At 47.4% G+C, this 19,373-nt stretch overlaps 1 protein-coding gene and 1 long non-coding RNA gene across 9 annotated transcripts in view; both read right to left on the reverse strand.

Moving 5' to 3' along the window:
* ARHGEF2 (Rho/Rac guanine nucleotide exchange factor 2) overlaps nucleotides 1-19,373 on the reverse strand; it is a 1,257,231-nt gene that overhangs the window by 90,683 nt on the left and 1,147,175 nt on the right. For all 8 annotated transcript variants that reach the window (XM_069652802.1, XM_069652804.1, XM_069652803.1 and 5 more), the window contains one exon: nucleotides 985-1,114. In XM_069652802.1, coding sequence (XP_069508903.1) covers nucleotides 985-1,114 — 130 coding nt within the window. The remainder of the gene's footprint in view (nucleotides 1-984; nucleotides 1,115-19,373) is intronic.
* On the reverse strand, nucleotides 12,959-18,634 carry LOC138581679 (uncharacterized). Its single transcript, XR_011304746.1, has 3 exons — nucleotides 18,496-18,634; nucleotides 14,296-14,446; nucleotides 12,959-13,445 (listed from the first exon to the last, which is right to left on the reverse strand). It is a non-coding gene; the product is annotated as an uncharacterized lncRNA (long non-coding RNA).

Consider the following 19,373-nt stretch of genomic DNA (forward strand, 5'->3'; position numbering starts at 1 on the left):
ACTCTGGCCTTGGGCCTTATTGCCAGTGGACTGAGGTGGCTGAAATTGGCTCTCTTCATTTCTGGCAAGTTTGAAATAACAGTCAAGATAGCGACCAGGAAAATACTTGCTTCCATTTTGGGTCAAGGGAAACAGAAGAGCAAAACTCAGCGGTTTAAAGGGCAGTACAGCTTCTAATAACATGGTACCATAAATAACACCCCGACCAGCAGGTAAGTTACTGTAGGTTTATTTGGTATGATAGTTACCAGGAAGACACCGGCACGTCCCTCTGTGCCAGCATGCACTCTTCAACTGTCACTGTTAGAACCTCAGTTCAAATCACACCACCACAGCATTCTACACTACACTGACATCACAGCATTCCTGAGTCTGTGATGTCACCAGCACTTAGACATACATTACAACATACAGCTTTTGGGAGATGCAGCCCCTCGTGCTGACGTAGCCTGCACCAAACACCACCTTGCAAGCATCTAGTCTAGCACTAAGAAGGGGGTTCCTCCCACACATATTCCCACTTCTCATGCACAGTGGTAAGACCCTAAGTTCATACATGTGGTTAAGAACAGGGCCCTGTTGAGGCTCGTATCTGCCCTCTGCTCTTAAATATCCCTGGGTCACAAATGGAGCGAATAGTTGGGCGCAGGGGCTCGGCACTCCAGGAGTGAAATCCAGCAGGATCATAATTCTGGAAGCAATGGGGCATACATGCTTAACTCTCACTTACATCATTTACTCCTTGCACTGCATTTCTCCTCCTATGCCAAACTCCCTCTGCCTGCATTTTCAGCACACAGGTGTAGCCAGCTGCAAATGGTTTTCAGGCAAATCTCACAGCTTCTGGGAGTATTGCCTTTGACTGCCATAGAGTTTTCATGAAGCGATGAGGCCACCGTCAGCGAGCGGGCGCAGAGCAGCAGGTGCCCCGCACATGCGCAGTGAGACAGACATCTTTCCTCCCCTCAGATCTAAGAAACCTACCCTGCAATATTCGTTGTCGAGACGCTTTTGGACAGGGACAACGAAGGGCGACCCCTGCGTGATCCCAGCAGCGTCTGGCGGAAGCTCTCCGATGGGTAGATGGCAGAACTGGGCCGTTCCCTTATGGTGGCTAAAAAAGGGAGGAAAGCAGAGAGACAGGGCCAAAATTAAACTGAGCAGCAAAACAGAACATTGAACACAGGTTAATTGAATACAAAGTAGCGGCATAGGCCAGGAATTTGTCCATTTCCTCTTCTGAAGAAGAAAATTGAATACTTGGCAAAGCCATTAAGCCTCCAGCCCAGCAGTCCAAAGTCCTACAGGTTTTCCACATCAAAGCTAGTACTGCAGAATAGGTTATACAAACAAGCAGCTCGAAGAAAACCCACACACCACCGCTTACCATGCCGCAAAGATTACAAAATCAACATTCCACACCTACCTGTTAAAGGGCCGCAGTCCCTCTGGGCGGAGTTATTTTATAAGGCTTGGTTAACGGGACCTTTTGATTGGTTGTTATTTGATTTGGCACAGAACGCTGCAAGGATAAGTGGATTTAATGGGGACTGGTGCCCCTACAGAAAGGGCTACCTACTCCTCTTCTCAACCCAGGTATGGGATCACGGCGACAATGCGGTATCCAGAACCCATGTGTTGGAGGTGAAAAAAAGATAGAAGAACAATCAACAGAGTAATTAGTCTCAGCAGCAGAGCTCCTGAGGACACGCATCTTGAAGGCTGCCATGAGCTCTGACTAAATGCCAAGTGTTCTGCGTACTAGTATGTGAGGCGCGGCAGTTTGCATTGACAGTTCCACTTCTAATGAATGCCTGGGTTATGCCGCAGCAGGGTTGGAGAACTGCTATCCCAACCTCTCAAAGGAAGAAGGGTTGGCAGCAATGAACAAAGGCACAGATCAACTGCATTAGGATGCAAAACCGTCCACCAAGCCATCACTTGCACACATTCCTCTCCTCCCCTGCCTACATTCGCTATGGACTCTTCCACAAACGTGCACTCAGAATCCATTTGTGGATCACTCAAGGTTGCATTTTCCCTTTCATTACACAAAGTGAGAACACGGCAGTCAGTGGGTCTGACTCTGGAACACCAAGTAGAATACTCGTAATCCAGTTGCTCTTGGGCCACACTGTAATGATGGTCGAAAGGAGTAGCCACCATGGTGACTGTAGGCTTCATAGAATATTTTAGAGGGCACTAAGCTGTGTGGCCCATAGCAGTGGAATGGATTTGTGTTCAAATACACTTGAAGAGGATAACGAGGGATGAGGTTGCACGCAAATGTCTACTTGGTTCTTCCCTTCTCAACTGCTTGCCCAGCCCAGCATAGCTAAGCAGCTCACCATAGCTATGCAGCCCACCATAGCTAAGCAGCTCACCATAGCCAAGCAGCCCACCATAGCAAGCAGCTCACCATAGAAGCAGTCTTCAACTGAAATGGTTACGTAGGGTGGCTGTGGCCAAAGGTGTGCATGTGTGTGTTTGTGTGTGTGGTGGTGTGTGTGTGAGGTAGTCATTCACCTGCACTCTTGCCCTCCTACATCAACCCTAACTTCCCACTACATTTTAAGGACTTGTATTCTACCCTGAACAATTGTAATTGCTTACTTACTCAACAGCATGTCCTGATTACTGCTACAGCCTACACCAGAGCATACATATAAAGTGGCCTCCCATTGCTTTCTAGCAGTTAATCAGAATATATCAATCATCCACTATACCCCCCGGGGGATGACATCCCGATGGGGCCCACAACCATCCTGGTGCCTTTTTAACAGGACAATGGAACTGCAGCCAGGTCGAGAAGGATCGAAAGGCTGGATTACAGAGGTAATGGTAGAAACGGCACAGACCTAGCGGAAGAGCGACCTGCCTGCCACAATGCTATGTATGGTGGAGTCGCCTTTGAAGGCCAGGCTGAGAGTGGCCAAGACGCACTGAGGGCAAGGGGCAGCCACCTACTATGTGAATGGACCCCCAGGGGTACTGTGCGGTGGACCTTGCTTGCTTTTCCGGCCTATTGTAGAAGCTGACTCACACAAAGGATGCACCACGGATTGAAGAAGTGCGTGCAAAGCTACTTAAGCTCCACTTTCTGCACTCATCATACACGGGATACAACAGAGAGAATAGATGGGTCAGAAGCTGCACAGAGCCAGGAATACTGAGGAAGAAACCATGCGCAAGAGGCAGAGAGCCAGTTTGGGGAGCTGTGCGGACAAGACAGATTCACCTGACCTTAAGATAGCTGCACCAGTCTTTGAGCCCTTCACCAGCACTCCTCTCTATAACCATGCAATTAGAGATCATGGCACTAAAGGAACACCAAACCACAAGTGTACATGGTGCGATGATCCTTCAGATGGCTTTACTTCTCCCCAGGGGAGAACCCCTCTCCATGAGGTTAGGGAGGTGAGGCCGCTAACTGATAGCTCCCCTAGAGGTGGTAAAGTGCAGGAGGATCACATGGGGAGAGCCTCCTCTCCTGGGGATAAGGATGCGATTGGGAAGCACAGCCCATTTAAACCCCACTGCGGTAGGCTGACGACAGTACCTGAACCTTATGGGTCTAAAACAGGGGTGCACAACTGATCTTGCCAGAGGGCCTAATGTACCCTACATGCTGCCTATAGTGGGCGGGAGGAGCGGTAGGCGTGTTTTTAAACCCTCCATTTTTATTAATCAAATAGAAAAAAGAACACATTTTTAGGTGTACCAGTCTTTAAGTGTATTTCAAATGTACATTTTCTAATACACATTTTCAATTTTTATCATGCATTTCTTTCATACGGATATTTTGGCAATATTGGACAAAGTAGACTAATCATTCAGGAGAAAAAACACTGCGCTCAAACATTTCACACATCATGCCGCTTTAGATGTGCAAGGCCCAAGCTCTTTATTTTGGACTGCTATACTTTGTTGTTTGAGTTGGCCATACTCTTGGGAGCATGGCCTTCGTTGGGTCAGGTTTATACAAAAGGCAAAGGAGGTACATCTCTTAATTGTGTCTGATTTATTTTTTTTTTTTTTAAATTTATTTATTTGTTTATATAGCGTTAAAGCCCGCGGGCATCAGAACGCTTACATATAGACTGGACAACAGAAAAAGAGACAGGACTAGTCGAGAGAAGGCCTAAGTTAACTCAAATTGATTCAGTATTTTACCAGGATTTACTTAAAAAGTAAGGTTTTCAGTTTTTTCCTGAAGGTGAGGTAGTTGGGCTCAAGTCTTAATGAGGTGGGCAGGTCATTCCATTTTCCGATGGCTAATGTCGGGAAGGCCTTGCCAAGGCCATGTTGTTTTTTAGTTATAATGGTTTGTAGTTTGCCTGTATTTGATGATCTGAGGCTCCTGGGTGGCTCGTGCCATTTAAATTGATTTAGCTTTATGATTGGGTTCACTCTTGAGTGTGACACTATGCCCCATGGCCACCACCCCGCAACCAAACACTATGTCCCATCGCCCCCACCCCCCAACCAAACACTATGCCCCATGGCCCACAAACCAAAGACTATGCCCCATGGCTCCCACCACCAACCAGACACTATGCCCCATGGCCCCCAGCCCCCCAACTAAACGCTATGCCCCATGGCCCCCACCCCCCAACTAAACACTATTCTCCATGGCCTGCACCCCCACACTATGCCCCATGGCCGCCACCCCCAACCAAACGCTATGCCCCGCAAACCCCCAAACAACAGAGTGACCAGTGGACTGCTTGAAGGCACAAGCCTTTTCACAAAGCCTGTGAGCTAAATAACATTGGCATCAACAAATGAAACTGTCTGTATCCCGGTTTCGCTACTAACCAAGCTGTGTGATCCTGGGCAAATAATTTAATCGCACTGTGTCTTATCTGCAGCTCTGTAAGTGATTCACTTCATAGCTTATGTTAATATATCACGCTTTTATAAAAGACCAAACCTAATGACTATAGTGTTGCTGCATATATAATGATAGCGCAATTTAGGTATTTTGCACCACAAAGTTATTTGCCACTTGGCTTACTTATGGCGACCTGTTCTAAAATCACTTCCATTGTACCTCCAAGTACCAAAAACAGATGATACTCCTTGCACCGTCCTTTTCTGTGAAGTCACTTCTGTTGGTGCAATCCATATGCAAGTGTAAGTGTTAAAATGCCATCTGCCACTAATGTTACCAAAACCAAAACAAGATGATGGGGTGGGGGCGCGAATGAGGCCCTATGTATGGAATTGCGCACACTGCACATAGGGAGCTGGGGGGGAGTAGCAGGACTTTTTTTGCGCCTCTCCCGACTCTCTTACAATGCTGGATACTTCACTGCACACACCCCAAACCCCCAGCACACACACCGAAAAAGAAAGTGAGAGCCCCCCCACTTACCAGCGCTGTGGATGCTGTTTCGCTGTGTGAGGGTGGACACAATGGGGTTGTTCCTGGCAGGAGGGTGGGTCATGGAATGCCCCGTGCAGGTAGTCCTGCTTGTTGAAGGCGAGCAGGCAGGAAAGGGATGCAGACTAAGGCCTACCGGTGTGAGCCAGGCAGCGCAGCACCGTGTTTTACCAGCGCAAGCAAAGCAGCATTAAAAACAGGTGCCAGCTCAACGTGCTGGAGCTGGCAGGGCATGGCTGAAATACCTTCCGCCAACAAGCCACGCCAAGCCAGCCGCAATGCTGGCCCTCTATTGGTGGAGCACATGCACTACGTGACTGGTAAGAGCCACGTAGTAAATGCAGTTCACCAATAGAGGGTCTGCATTTTCCCAGCCCGCCAAGTCCAAAAAAGACTTTCCTAGCAGAGGTTGGCCGTAGCTGCTTGCAGGCCGCCCTCTGTTAGAAAAGCCTTTCATCCTGGCGAGCCGCACTTGGCCCGCGGGCCGGATGGTGGCTCCCTGTGATCTAAACTCATGTCCAAAACCATGTGTTATTTTGAAACATCGAACCATCCTGCTGTTTTAGGTACTAAGACGAAGTACTCGAGAACTATGCAAGCGACTGGGAAAAGTACTGCAACAGCTGTAGTCAATGGAATGGACATTATGTAAGTGTGGGCCCTACAATTTCAGGGTGTCAGAAACAAATGAAGGGGGAAGGGTACCAGAAAGGGTACTGGGGAGAGTATCAGAGAGAGAAAACAAGACAGAGAGAGCAGTGAAGGTGAAGCAGAGTGAGAAGAAAGAGAGCAACATGAGGACACAGCCGTCCGAAAAGGTTCAAACCTGGGAGCTGGAGACACAAAACCAGGAGAACTGTACAGAGGAACTGGGGTCCCACCAACTCAGCTTGGAAACCTGTAATACTGAGCTGGGGAAGTCCCAAGGGGAAATCAATCGTTGGCAGAGTGAAGTTGGAAGAGGAGGATGTTCTTTGTCATTCGCTGACCCGTCCGCAATTGTCGGTGCAGTTCTGGCAAGCTGGAAGCTGTGATTCTACCAGAGGGGGAACCAGGTGACCAAGGAGGACGTATTGAAGCCAGGAAAGCTGACGCAAGACTTAGGGAGACAGCCACGACGCTCGTCTCCAAGGCTGAGAAGAGGAATAGTGGAACGCCTGAGAAGTGTCTCACAAGTCAGTTGGTAACTGGCGTGATAAACCTGTAGAGACAGAGGTGGTGGCACGAAATGTAGTGGGTGGACGGGGTGGTCCCACAACGGTGCCAAGACCGCCGATCGCAGCCTAGGGCAGAACCGCGTAGGTGACTTTCAGGAGAAAGCGAGAGACCGTGGATAAGGCGTAAACTGTCATGGTGGGGCCGAGAGGTCCCACATGTACGCTGAGGCTATCCACAACTCCACGTGGAGAGAGGTGAGATACAGGTGACTACTAAAAGAAGAAGTTGAAGTAGGAAGAGCAAGCCCATGACCCTTGGCGAAAAGTTCCCTGGGAGAAGGAAACGGGAACACGTACAAGTCCGGGGGGGGGCCAGGAAGTTACAAAACTGTAAACCATGAAGAAATAGAGAAAACCATAAACCATATTGTGAAACAGTTCCCAGGCCAATTCCACAAAAGGGTGATACTCGAAAGTCAAGAGGGCCTCCAGGTACAGCTCCATCATCCCAGTGGGGGCGGAGCCATAGATGTGCAAAACGCTGAGACTGTTAAAACCTCCATGAGGGAATTAGAAACCTTGTTAAGAACTGTAAAATACATTGGGGAAGGAACCAGCTAGGAGAAGGGAGTCATTATCCTAGCCCCACAAGAACTTTTGTTTGGGCCAAGGTGAACTCAAACATTTATTGAACTTTTACATTTGAACAACTCAAGAGGCATTCAGACACTTATTTTTATATTTATAAATTACATTTGCTCTAGTTAGAGGGATAGAGTAGGAGCATTTGTGACTGGGACGGTGCCTTTTTATTTGACTGACGAGCACCCAGGATTCTTTAGTTTAGGTAGGGACTTCCCCTAAAAGTTAGGGATAGACAGTTTTAAAAAATATTTAATGAAGTCTATAACAATCACTACGGCACCACTTGGTCAGTTCTCTTCCTTCCTTGTTGCACAAAGGCTACTTGTAAAGGAATCATGGGGAGAAGGAATTAGGGTGTCCTGACCAATCAAATGAACCAGACCTAATAGGTAGTCAGCCCCACCAATACCAGGTATTATTGGGTTAATTGGAACCCCATAACAGTATAAAGGTCGTCAGAAAAAGTCAGGCGGTGTGGAAGTTAGGAAGAACATTTGAGTAGGTGGTGAAAGAGGTTGAGAAAATCAGAGAGGACTCTGTTCGCTGAGGGAGCAAATCAAACCTTGTGCGGAGTGGGACAGGAAGGAAAGCAATCTGTGTTAGTCATGTGGCTAGGCTGGTAGTAGCTTTTTCACCAGTGTAACATGGCTCCACTGGATTGGATCCCTTTTACCTGTCTGGGTCTTTTTGACCCCTCCTCCATTTCACCAAAATGGAGGTTGTCTTTGTTTGCCTCGAAGACCTGAGGGGCTCCCTTGACTATCACTTATCTCACTGTTTCCGTGAGAGTAAGCGGCCATCATGCACCACTGGATGCCTGTCTCCCAGGACTGTCATCAGCCTGAAACCAGTTTTGACTTATTTATTTATTATTTATTCATTAAATTTGTAAAACGCACTAGCATCCCAGAGGCATCGAGGCGCTGTTGCAAGAAAGTGTCTTAGTTACAAGGAGAACGTTTTGCTCATCGTTACAGTGAGCGCATAACCATACAGCGTACACGTAATTTGTTACACGAGCTGGTTACAAGTTACAGTATCATACAATCAAGGTGATAGTTACGCCGCAGAAATGGTAGCATATAGCACCGGGTGAAAGCTACGCAGCAGGCGGGGGCCCCGTTATACAAACAGCAGTGTTTTTATAGCTTTCCGGATTGCTAGGTGTGAATCTATGCTTCTGAGGTGGGATGATAGGGAGTTCCAGTGGGTTGGCCTCCTGCGCGAACCCTCAGCGTCTTGGGAATAGTGATTCGGTTGGTGTATGCGGTTCTGGTGGGTCTGGCTGTGATAGGTTTGGTGATTCTCTGTGATAGGTACAGGGGGGCAGTGTTGTGGATACATTTGTGCATGAGGGTGGGAGTTTTAAAGATGATGCGCTCTTTGATGGGAAGCCAGTGAACTTGTTTCCTGGCTGCTGAAATGTGATCCCTTTGGAGATGCCAGTGACAGCTCTGAGGGGATTATTTTGGACGGTCTGGAGTTTATTGATATTTTTTGTGGAGGTGCCTACTAGGAGGGCGTTGCAATAATCAAACCGAGACCCAATTATAGCTCTAGCTATGGTGAGGCACTAATGGTCGGAGAGTAAATGTCTTTCTGTGTTGAGCAGTTTAGAGTGGTAGGCTGCAGTAGACGCTATAGCGTTGACCTCTCTGGTCATTGAGAGGTTGGAGTCTAAGTAGACTCCCATGGTTTTGACCGCTTGGGAGACAGAGATTTGAGTGTTGTCGATCGTGAAGGTGCTATACTGTTTGTCAAGCTTCTTTAGGGTTATGGGGGATCTAATTAGTAGTAATTCGTTTTTTTCACCGTTCAGGCACAGCCAGTTTTCTGCCATCCATGTTTGGAAACGTGGAGTAGTTGGAATTGAGGGTTTCCATGTCAGACTCATAGTCGCCTGTGAGGGGGGTGAGGACCTGTGCGTCATCAGCATAGTTAGTATATGTGATGCCCAGAGCGTCAAGAATGCTGAACAATGGCCTAGTGAACAAGTTGCATGGGATGGGTGATATGCAAGAGCCCTGTGGGACTCCGCATTTGATAAGGCTTGGGTGGGCGCAGGCTTGGTCAGAAAAGACTTTCATAACACTGTCTTGGAGAAAGGAGGTGATCCAGGCTATGGCCTTGGGGGGAGAAGTTGGCAGCAGAGGAGAGATGGTGGCAGAGGGTTTTGTGGTCCACCAAATCAAAAGCCGCTGACAGGTCAGGAGCAGGAGAAGGGCTGGTTTTCCCAAGTCTCTGAAATCATCCATTGGATTTTTGAGGCCTAATAGTGCGGCTTCTGTACCGTGGCCGGGGCGGAAGCCAGACTGCCGGAGACCGAGAAGGTTAGTAGCCTCAAGAAATTTTTGTACTTGCAGATAGGCTGCTTTGTCGAGGATTTTTAAAATAAAAGGGACTGTGGTGATAGGCCTGTAGTTCCCTGGGATGGTTGGGTCGAGCACTGTTTTTTTTTTAGGAGAGGGTGTACCCATGCTTCCTTGAGGCATGTTGGGACATGGCCCGTGGCGAAGGAGGCGTTGATAAAAGCCGTAAGGAAGATGGCAATGGTAGAGGCACACCCTTTAACGAGTTGAGCAGGACAGGTGTCCCCTTTACAAATGGCGGTTTCGATGAATTTAAGGAGGGAGATAACTTCCTTAAAGGCGAAGGAAGGGGAGTCACCACTGCTGTGGAGACTGCTGTGGAGGTTAGCTATTTGGTGGTTGAGGGCCTGTTGGTGGGCGAAGATTTTACTTTGGAGGGTGTTCAGCTCGTCTAGCATGGCAGATTTGAGTCTTCCTTTTTCGTGAGAGTAGGCGGGGGTGGGTGTTTCCAGCTCCCTGAAATTGGCAAAGATCTCTTTGTTATCTGATTTTGCATTGGCTATCCTACTGTTAAATGAGGTGGCTTTAGCTTTAATTATGGCCGATTTTTATTCTCCGGAAATATTTAGGAATGCTGTTTGGATGAGTTACTAGGGTTGGCTTTCCAGAAGGTGTGGGCTGACTTTTTCCTAGTGCGTTGCTCAAGAAACTCAGAGGAGAACCAGGCATTGGTGTGCTTGGTGCGTTTGGCTTTCCTTTGGATGAGAGGGGCAAATGGTGACTACCGTTTCAGTGATGATGGTGTTGAAAGGTACATGCAAGTGTTTCAGGGTCTCTAGAAAAAGGTGGTCTAAGGGCATCCACTGGGAGGTAGGGTGTGAGCCTTTCTTTGGTGAGCTGGTGGGAGCTCCTAGTGACAGGGGAGAGGGGAGTCTCTTGCTTGGGGGTCCCATTGGGGTGTTCAGATCAAAGAGGATGGCATGGTGGTCTGACCAGGGAATGGGTGAGATGACGGTGATAGTGAGAGGGAAGTGGTGGTGGGCAACCTAGTCAACGGTGCATCCTTTGATGTGGGTGGGCTCTGTGTTGGCCCGTTTGAAGCCTAGGGTTGATAATGCTTTATCGAGTGTGGCTGCTTGGAGGTCACTGGGGTCATTAAGGACATGGTTGAGGTCTCCTAGAAGGATGTTTTTTGTGGATTGGTATATGCAGGTGCCTTTGTGGGATGTGGATTCTTCCCATAGGTGTGGGATACCCGTTCAGAATACAGTCTGTTTGGAGGGATGGCCCGTCATTGGCTGCCCACCCTCTGAATGTTGCTTGGTTTACCATTGGGTGCTGTGTTCACTTGCTGCCTCCTGGGGTGGATAAAAGCAGAGACAGTTGTCCACTCATATTGTCTAATGCTGATACTATATACCTGTATTCCTGGAAGGCCTGCAGCTTGAGCAGGGACCCTTTCACTGCCAGGACTCAAGACTCTTCGTGCCGAACCTACCAGAGGCTTTACATCCCAGGACATCAGGCAAGCGCCCTGGTCCCATCTACCCCATGTGGAAAGCTCCAGAGACCTGTGCTGCTGTGGAGCCTCCGACTTTACTGCTGAACTCACCTCCTGGTCCCTTCTCCTGTGACGGGCTCCTCCCAGGCAGGACCTTGCAAGCTTTTCTTGAATATTAGAACTTCCTTGGCGTCTTCTCATGCAACCCCATCCTCGGAAGAGGAAGCCTGTGCCTAAGGATGACGTGGGAATCCTGCATCGATGACTACCGCCAACCGCAGTCGCTACACACTTCCGCTAATCTGGATCCGGCTCTGGACCTGGGAATCACCAAGTCATGAATAATCATCCTTACCAAAGATCCTGGCTCCCTCCAGTACCAGTGTGTCATCACTGGAACCACTAAAGCGCGGGTGCAGAAGTGGTATTTAGCCCTTCACTCTACCATTCACTCCAGAAACTGCTCCTTGGTGCCACTTTCGCAGAAAAGTAACTGCACCTCCGTGAGCAACTGGCCTCCCTTGGTCTCTTGTTAACTTCCGGCCTTCACAGGAAAAGTGGGTTGCTTGCTTGCCACTGCGTTTTGTTTTCTAGGAAAGACTTTTACTTAAATTGGAAAACTCTTCTTGAGACTGTTTTGCTTTCCGGATATATTGTGTCAATTGTGTTCCGCCCTACCAAAAAAATCTGGATTGAAAGTGGATTGCTACTGGATTTTCCCAAACATTTAAATCCTCTTTAAATCCTATTTAACTCCAGAAACTCCCATTGTACTCAGAGGATTGCTTTTGGCTTCTTTTTGGCTTCATGCACCCTGAAATATGTTAATTAGCAATCCTCAGTGGAATGCAATCCCAAAACAATCCAAGCAATCCAATCCCCAAACAATCCACTAAAAATCCCAAAACAATCCAATCCCCAAACAATCCACTAAAAATCCAAAAACAATCCAATCCCCAAACAATCCACTAAAAATCCAAAAACAATCCAATCCCCAAACAATCCACGAGAAATCCAAAAACAATCCAATCCCCAAACAATCCACTAAAAATCCAAAAGCAATCCAATCCACAAGCAATCCAATCCACTAAAAATCCACTCCCCAAACAATCCTATAAAAATCCAAAAGCAATCCAATCCCCAAACAATCCACTACAAATCCAAAAACAATCCAATCCCCAAACAATCCACTAAAAATCCAAAAACAATCCAATCCCCAAACAATCCACTAAAAATCCAAAAGCAATCCAATCCACAAGCAATCCAATCCACTAAAAATCCACTCCCCAAACAATCCTATAAAAATCCAAAAGCAATCCAATCCCCAAACAATCCACTACAAATCCAAAATCAATCCAATCCCCAAACAATCCTATAAAAATCCAAAAGCAATCCAATCCTCAAACAATCCAGCAAAAATCCCAAAACAATGCAATCCCCAAACAATCCTATAAAAATCCAAAAGCAGTGCCATCCCTAAATAATTACAAAAGCAACGGATTACAGCTGGCTTCCTTTTGGCTAAATGTACCCTCGTAGAGATCCAAAAGCAATGCAATGCAATCCCCAAATAAACCTTTTGAAATCCTAAAGCAATTAATTTAGTCACCAAATAATACTTTACAAATCAAAACAACAAAGCAATCCCAAAAATATCCTTTAACAATATAGGCATTGTTTCGGTTTATGAGCTGGAAATAAATTTAGGAGTTTAAACAAAAATAATGTTTACTATAATCCTGAAAAGAAATGCTTAAAAACACATTTGGTGCACCTTGTTGAATTGGGCTTTAAAAGCGTCACTGTGGCTCGATTGCTGCCCATTTCAGAGAGTTGCATTTTGAATTGCCTTTAGAACAATAGTGATGACTAATTAGGTCACAGTCATTTAGGTAAAATGGCCATGAAAGTCAAGACCATGTAATGGCATATAAACTATATTTTAAAAGAAGCGACACAGTTTTTTTTCCCCCACTATATTTATTAAAAAGAGGCAGAGGTTCAATCGGACACTGTGTGCATAGCACAAAAACACAACTGTAGCAATCCCAAACACGGGTGCTTCACAATTTAAAAATAAAGGGTGAGAGGGGACCCAGAACCAGTCCGGTTCGGTCCAGCCCAGGGAGCAAGCGTGATAGGGGACACGGAACCAGTCCAGGGGTGTCACACGAGTATACAGGCCCAGCCTAGGGAGCAAGCGAGTCCGGTGGGGACCAGCCCAGGGAGCAAGGTTGAGAGGGGAAAGAGAACAGGTCCAGGGAGTCACACTAGTATCCAGGACGAGGCAAAGAGCAAGGGAATGCGCAACTACACTTGTGTAGAAAAGACGAGGTTTGGCTCCTTCTTCATCCGGTAGTTCCCAATTTTGTTTTGGAGGGCTTTTCTGCACTCGGATGCAGAGAGTACTGGAAAGCCCATTTCCCTGGCTTTAACATGGATACATTCTGAAATGGAAAAAAGATTTGTGTAAAAAGTTTGAAAAGAGCAAGCAAAGTACTTTTTGGTTGACACATGGCTGTGAGAAATAAAGCATAGACAATTTTCACTATACACCCTCTAATGTGCTTTCGTAATTCCAATTACTACATTTCTCAAAGCTGTCAATCTGGATGAAACCATGGCAATTCCTTAGAATTTAATATAGATTAGTGTCACTTCCCCAGGAAGTGGCTCTCCGTTTATCTTCTTTCCCATTTCTTTGCATAGTTGGTATATTGTGAAGAAATTACCAATCTCGTGTTTCCCCCATGGACAGTGCATTGGTAAAGGAGCCATACAAGCAAAACAAATACACAGGGTTTGAAATTGAGCGGAGCTGGGGGCTATTTAGCCCTGTTTGTAGCCTTGAAGAGCCTGGTTAGCTTTACACCATGCCTACCAGGAGCTAAATTTGGCTCCCGGGCCAACTGATGCCGATAACATATACCTATGGGAATTTAACTATGTGCGTGCTTGCTTTTGTAACAATCTAAAAAAATAACATAGGACACCACTATGACATTTGAAGCTTAACGGGTCATAAGTAATGGACAAAGCAATATGTTTGCATGTGGGCATATAATGAGTGATGGACAATAACCGGTTAATACACGAGCCACAGTATTTGAGCTACCTTTCCCCCCCCTCTGACACAGTCTAGAAGCCCTATGGCTTCATAGGAATGTTGGGGAGGAGGGTTTGAGATTGGGGTGGAGACACAGAAGCCTACAACCGATAGTATTTGGATAGAGAAAAAGCATTTATTTATTTCATAAGGGCACACACCAACTTTTGTTTAACTCTAATGGCACTTACCTCTGATGCAGTTGATGGACCAGGGTTGGGATTTGCATCGGGAAAACTTTTTCTGTGGCTCCCGTCCGCCTCCTCTATATCCACTGAAGGGCCAGTTCCAAGCAGTGCTCAGCTGCTACCTGCTAACGGGAATCCACTGTGTCCCAGTAGGCTGAAATAATAGCACAAATATTAATATTACACATTTTAATACAGTACGCATTCTAATGACAATTACCAAGACCCGGAACCAGCGCAGGGAGCCAGATGGGAACCCAGACACAGCCCAGCAAGTAAGGAAGTTCGTTAGGAACCCACCCATGGAAGAGTCTCGGGCAGGTGCCAGTCTTGCCTGAACTTCTGAAATGGTGAACACCTAGGCACACAAAGCAGGTAGGCGTTTGGTTATTTGCTGAAATATTGACTGCCCATGGTCATTTTAATCCCTATGGCCATTTACACCCAGATCCTGCCCCTCCCAAAATACCTCCTTATGGGAACTTTGAGCTCACTTTAATCAAGCCTTATCAGACTTTGCGCTTAAAGTGCCTGCCTGTGATTTTCAAAGCAGTATTCTAAGAGTTAATTACTTAATTGGAGTTGTAAACCCACTACTGGTGTGATAAAAAATGTCTTAACCAGGTCTGCCTTCAGCCACAAAGCAGTTCAACGAAGCAACTGAACAAGTCTGGAAGTGTTAAGATGAAAAAGAGTAGGATATACCCTAAAGTATGGGTGCATAACATACGGCCCGCGGGCCAGTTGCGGCCCGCCATGCCGTTTTGTCCGGCCCGCCAGCAACAAAGACTTTCCTAATGGAGGGCAGCCCGCAAGCAGCATCGGCCCGCCTCCATTAGGAAAGTCTTTGTTGTCTTCCGGGCCGGACAAAACAATGGCCCCCATTGGTTCAGTGCACACGAACCACGCAGCTCCTACGAGCCACGTAGTGCGTGTGTGCTGATCCAATGGAGTGCCAGCACTACGGCTGGCGTGGCCAGTAAGGCTTGATGCGGAAGGCATTTCAGCCTTGCCCCGCCCACGCCAGCCGTAGTACCGGATCTCACCAGCAGGGGGGGGGGAGAAAAGGAAGAGAGAGAGAGAGAGAGAGAGAGAGCGCAAGTGCAGTGTGTGTCGAGATGCGGAGGGGGTGCGTGTGTCGGGTCTGACTGAATGTGTTTGTGTGCAAGTTCAGTGTATGTTGAGATGCGGGTGTGGGGTGTGTGTCGGGTCTGCCTGAATGTGTTTGTGTGCAAGTGCAGTGTGTGTCGAGATGCGGAGGGGGTGCGTGTGTCGGGTCTGACTGAATGTGTGTGTGCAAGTGCAGTGTGTGTCGAGATGCGGAGGGGGTGTGTGTGTCGGGTCTGACTGAATGTGTTTGTGTGCAAGTTCAGTGTATGTTGAGATGCGGGTGTGGGGTGTGTGTCGGGTCTGCCTGAATGTGTTTGTGTGCAAGTGCAGTGTGTGTCGAGATGCGGAGGGGGTGCGTGTGTCGGGTCTGACTGAATGTGTGTGTGCAAGTGCAGTGTGTGTCGAGATGCGGAGGGGGTGCGTGTGTCGGGTCTGACTGAATGTGTGTGTGCAAGTGCAGTGTGTGTCGAGATGCGGAGGGGGTGTGTGTGTCGGGTCTGACTGAATGTGTTTGTGTGCAAGTGCAGTGTGTGTTGAGATGCGGAGGGGGTGTGTGTTTGTCGCGTCTGCCTGAATGTGCTTGTGAGTTTGTGTGCTGAGTTGGGGGTGGGAGTTCGGGTCTGTATGGGTGCATAGTGTATTGGTGTATGCTTGTGGGTTTGTGTGCTGAGTTGGGGGGTCGGGGGGTTCGGGTCTATATGGGTGCATAGTGTATTGGTGTATGCTTGTGAGTTTGTGTGCCGAGTTGGGGGGTGGGGAGTTCGGGTCTATATGGGTGCATAGTGTATTGGTGTATGCTTGTGAGTTTGTGTGCCGAGTTGGGTGTGGGGGGGTTTGGGTCTGTATGAGTATGTATGCATGGTGCATGCTTGGTGGCATGGGGCATAGTGTTTGGTTGGCGGCCATGGTGTTTGGTTGAGGGGTGGGGGCCTTGGGGCATAGTGTTTGCTTGAGGGGTGGGTGTCATGCGGCATAGTGTTTGGTTGGGGGTGGGGGCCATGGGGCATAGGATTTGGTTGAGGGATGGGAGCCATGGGGCATAGTGTTTGGTTGAGCGCCATGGGGCATAGTGTTTGTTTGAGGGGTGGGGCCAAGCCTCCCGCCACGCCACGCCTGCTGCGCCTACCGCCCCGTCCACATTTACTTTTCGGCCCACTATAGCCATCATGTAAGGTACTTTTGGCCCACTGTCAAAATCAGTTGTGCACCCCTGCCCTAAAGAATAACCATTTTACTCAAATGTATGTTGCTTTATAACTACTTCTGCTGTTCAAATACAACATTGTGCTTTTGTCAGGCTGATTGAAGAAACTGAGCCAGGATAATAATAATAATAATTTAGCATTTATATAGTGCTACGAACCCTCAGGTATCCGAGTGTGTGTGTGGTGCTCATTTATCGACCACGGAAGGATAAAAGGCTGAGTTTGGGGCTGCCGGGATTCGAACCTGCGTCAGCAGGCTCTGCACAGATGTCAAAGAGACTGCGGTTTGAGCAATCATCTCCACCAGCTTGTCAGAGGTACTGGGCATTCAGTGGAATGGACCTGGTCGTGAAATGGCACCATCAATGTGCAACCGCATTCATGTGCCATTGTTCAGGCCATTTGCCAAAAAAAATTGCAAAGACGAAAGCAAACCAGCCATTGCTAAGTGCTGAAGACAGACATGTTTACATTCCAGTGGTTGCGAATGTGCATGTTCCATGCCACAGGGGGGGTCTTGCAACAGCCGATTAAGGAAAGCAGGAGGCAATATTTCTAAGGCATCTGGCAAGGGAGAGGCAGCCATGAATGTAGAGCATCAACAGGGAAGGGAAAGATGATTCAAGGGGAGATGGACCACCACGGTGCCTGCCCATTTTGCCCCATTTATCTATGGGGGCGCACTCCCAACACCCACAATTACTTAATTTTCCCCTACCCCAAACCCCATAACAAAAATGCAGCAAAAAAACCTGGCAAAACAGCCTTTCACCAAATGCAGTGAAACAGCTGTGACCAACTACACAGAGATGATGGCACACGATGTAGAGCTAATGTGTACTCGTGTGAAACGCCTCAGGTTATCCTTGTGGATATCTTTCCAAACCACCCCCCCACCCCCACTTATTGTCCCATTCAAGTGCAGGCTCCCAAGTTGGACCTGGGGAAAAAGGGGCTACATATGCACGAACTTTCTTAATCTGTATGAATTTCTTAGAGGACAGCCAAATGCGGGTAAATTGAAAGGGATGTGTTCGTTTTGAATACAGTCGTGGCCTCAGTGAGCTTTCAAAATGCACAGTTGGGTCAACATATTCATTAAATTAGCCCCCCCCCCATCGAACCCCACAGATGCTGCTCTAACTGCACAGCTTCCAAAGTAGGATTTACGACTATAGGCTCCTTTTCTTTGAGGTGCCACCCATGCGTCATGTCCTATACAACGGCCCCTCCCGAAAACTCAGCTGGTTTTGTGATAAAGTGCAGTTGTGCCAGTAAATCAATTGCAGTAGGTCTAGGCGCGCCCACTGCACCCCTTCCCTCCCACACTGCCTATGATACACATACACCCAATCCCAGCTCCGAGTACAATGGCAGCTGCATGGTGCGTTAATGTGTTTTGGACTGAAACTCACAAAAGCCATAGCTGGCATATATGACGCTGGATCATTGAAGTCGTATGAAAACAATGGAGCACAATGTTGCAGACACGTGTGTATATTATATGTTCTCCTGTAAAGCTCTAGCCTGCTTTAATATCACTTGTAAAGCAGGTTAGAGCTGCGCCGTGTGAAAGTAATGAAATGTGCCAGCAGCCTGTTATCCAGGGAAGGAAAACATGCCGGTGTCCTGCAGATAAACGCACTGTGCCGGCCTTTAGCAGGAGAACATATGATATACACCAAGGGTCTGCAACAGTGCTCACTGCTTGGAGGCTCACGGAGAAATGGCGTCGCTGGTCCAAGGAGGAGGATGGGGGCGCTGGACGTGGGGAGCGCGCACTACAAAGGCAGAGTCTGCCTCATAAATCAACACAACCTGTCTGACTCCCGAGAGACACACTCATCACTCTGAAATAAAGCCTAAAACGTGTCCATCAGCTCCTTACCCAATGATTCTGGCTTTGTTTATCGATCCCAGCAGCATGATCCACGCTCGAATCTCGTCCTCCATTGTCCAGTGTTCCCAGGTGGAAGGAAAAAACGCGCTGCATCGCCTTACGAAAAAAGCCCAAAACAAGCTGACTCCCACCCAAATTAACCGAAAAAAGCAAGCGCACATGTAAACGCCATGAGTGGGTTTCAAAAGTAAGAAACAGCACAATTCATAAACATAGAGAAAACACACATATACTAAGTTAAAATAAAAAGTAGTGTTAGTGGCTTGTTTTTACTGAGAAAGAAGTCAGTAAAAAAATCCCCAAAACTCCTGCAGCCCAAGACAGGCAAATCGTTGCTTGGAAAAAATCCCCCAAATCCAAAATAAATGGAAAAAAAATCTGAAGCTTGAAAACTTTTAAATAAAGACACAATTCTCTCAGGTGTCACTTTGTACATTTCTCAAAACTGCCATTTTCTAATTTCTGAGCATTTCTCAAAACTCTACCATTTCTGACTTACAAAAGTGTCTTTATGCTTTCAGTAAATCAGAAAAGTGGTACAGCCATCTGGGAAATGTGCAGCTTACATAGGAAAGACTTGCACAATAGATGTTAACGATACCTCACAGGCACCATATTTTAACTCCTTTTTGCGCTCTGCAATGAGAATCCCCAGGCAGTGCCTGTCCTGCACTCCTCAGAGGCACTATGGCCATTGTCAGGCCATATTAGGGACACTGGAAGCTTTGATGTCTGTACCCCCACATTCTTAATGTCACAGAATACAGTGCTTTTAGGAAAAGTGTTGTTCCACCAAGGAACAATACTTTTCCAATTTTACATGGACTTCAGAATTGGGCCCATGTTTCTGTAAAGTGAAAAGCAGT

Source organism: Ambystoma mexicanum, chromosome 1p, assembly GCF_040938575.1.
Source record: "Ambystoma mexicanum isolate Mex_15411 chromosome 1p, UKY_AmexF1_1, whole genome shotgun sequence".
Classification (NCBI taxonomy): domain Eukaryota; kingdom Metazoa; phylum Chordata; class Amphibia; order Caudata; family Ambystomatidae; genus Ambystoma; species Ambystoma mexicanum.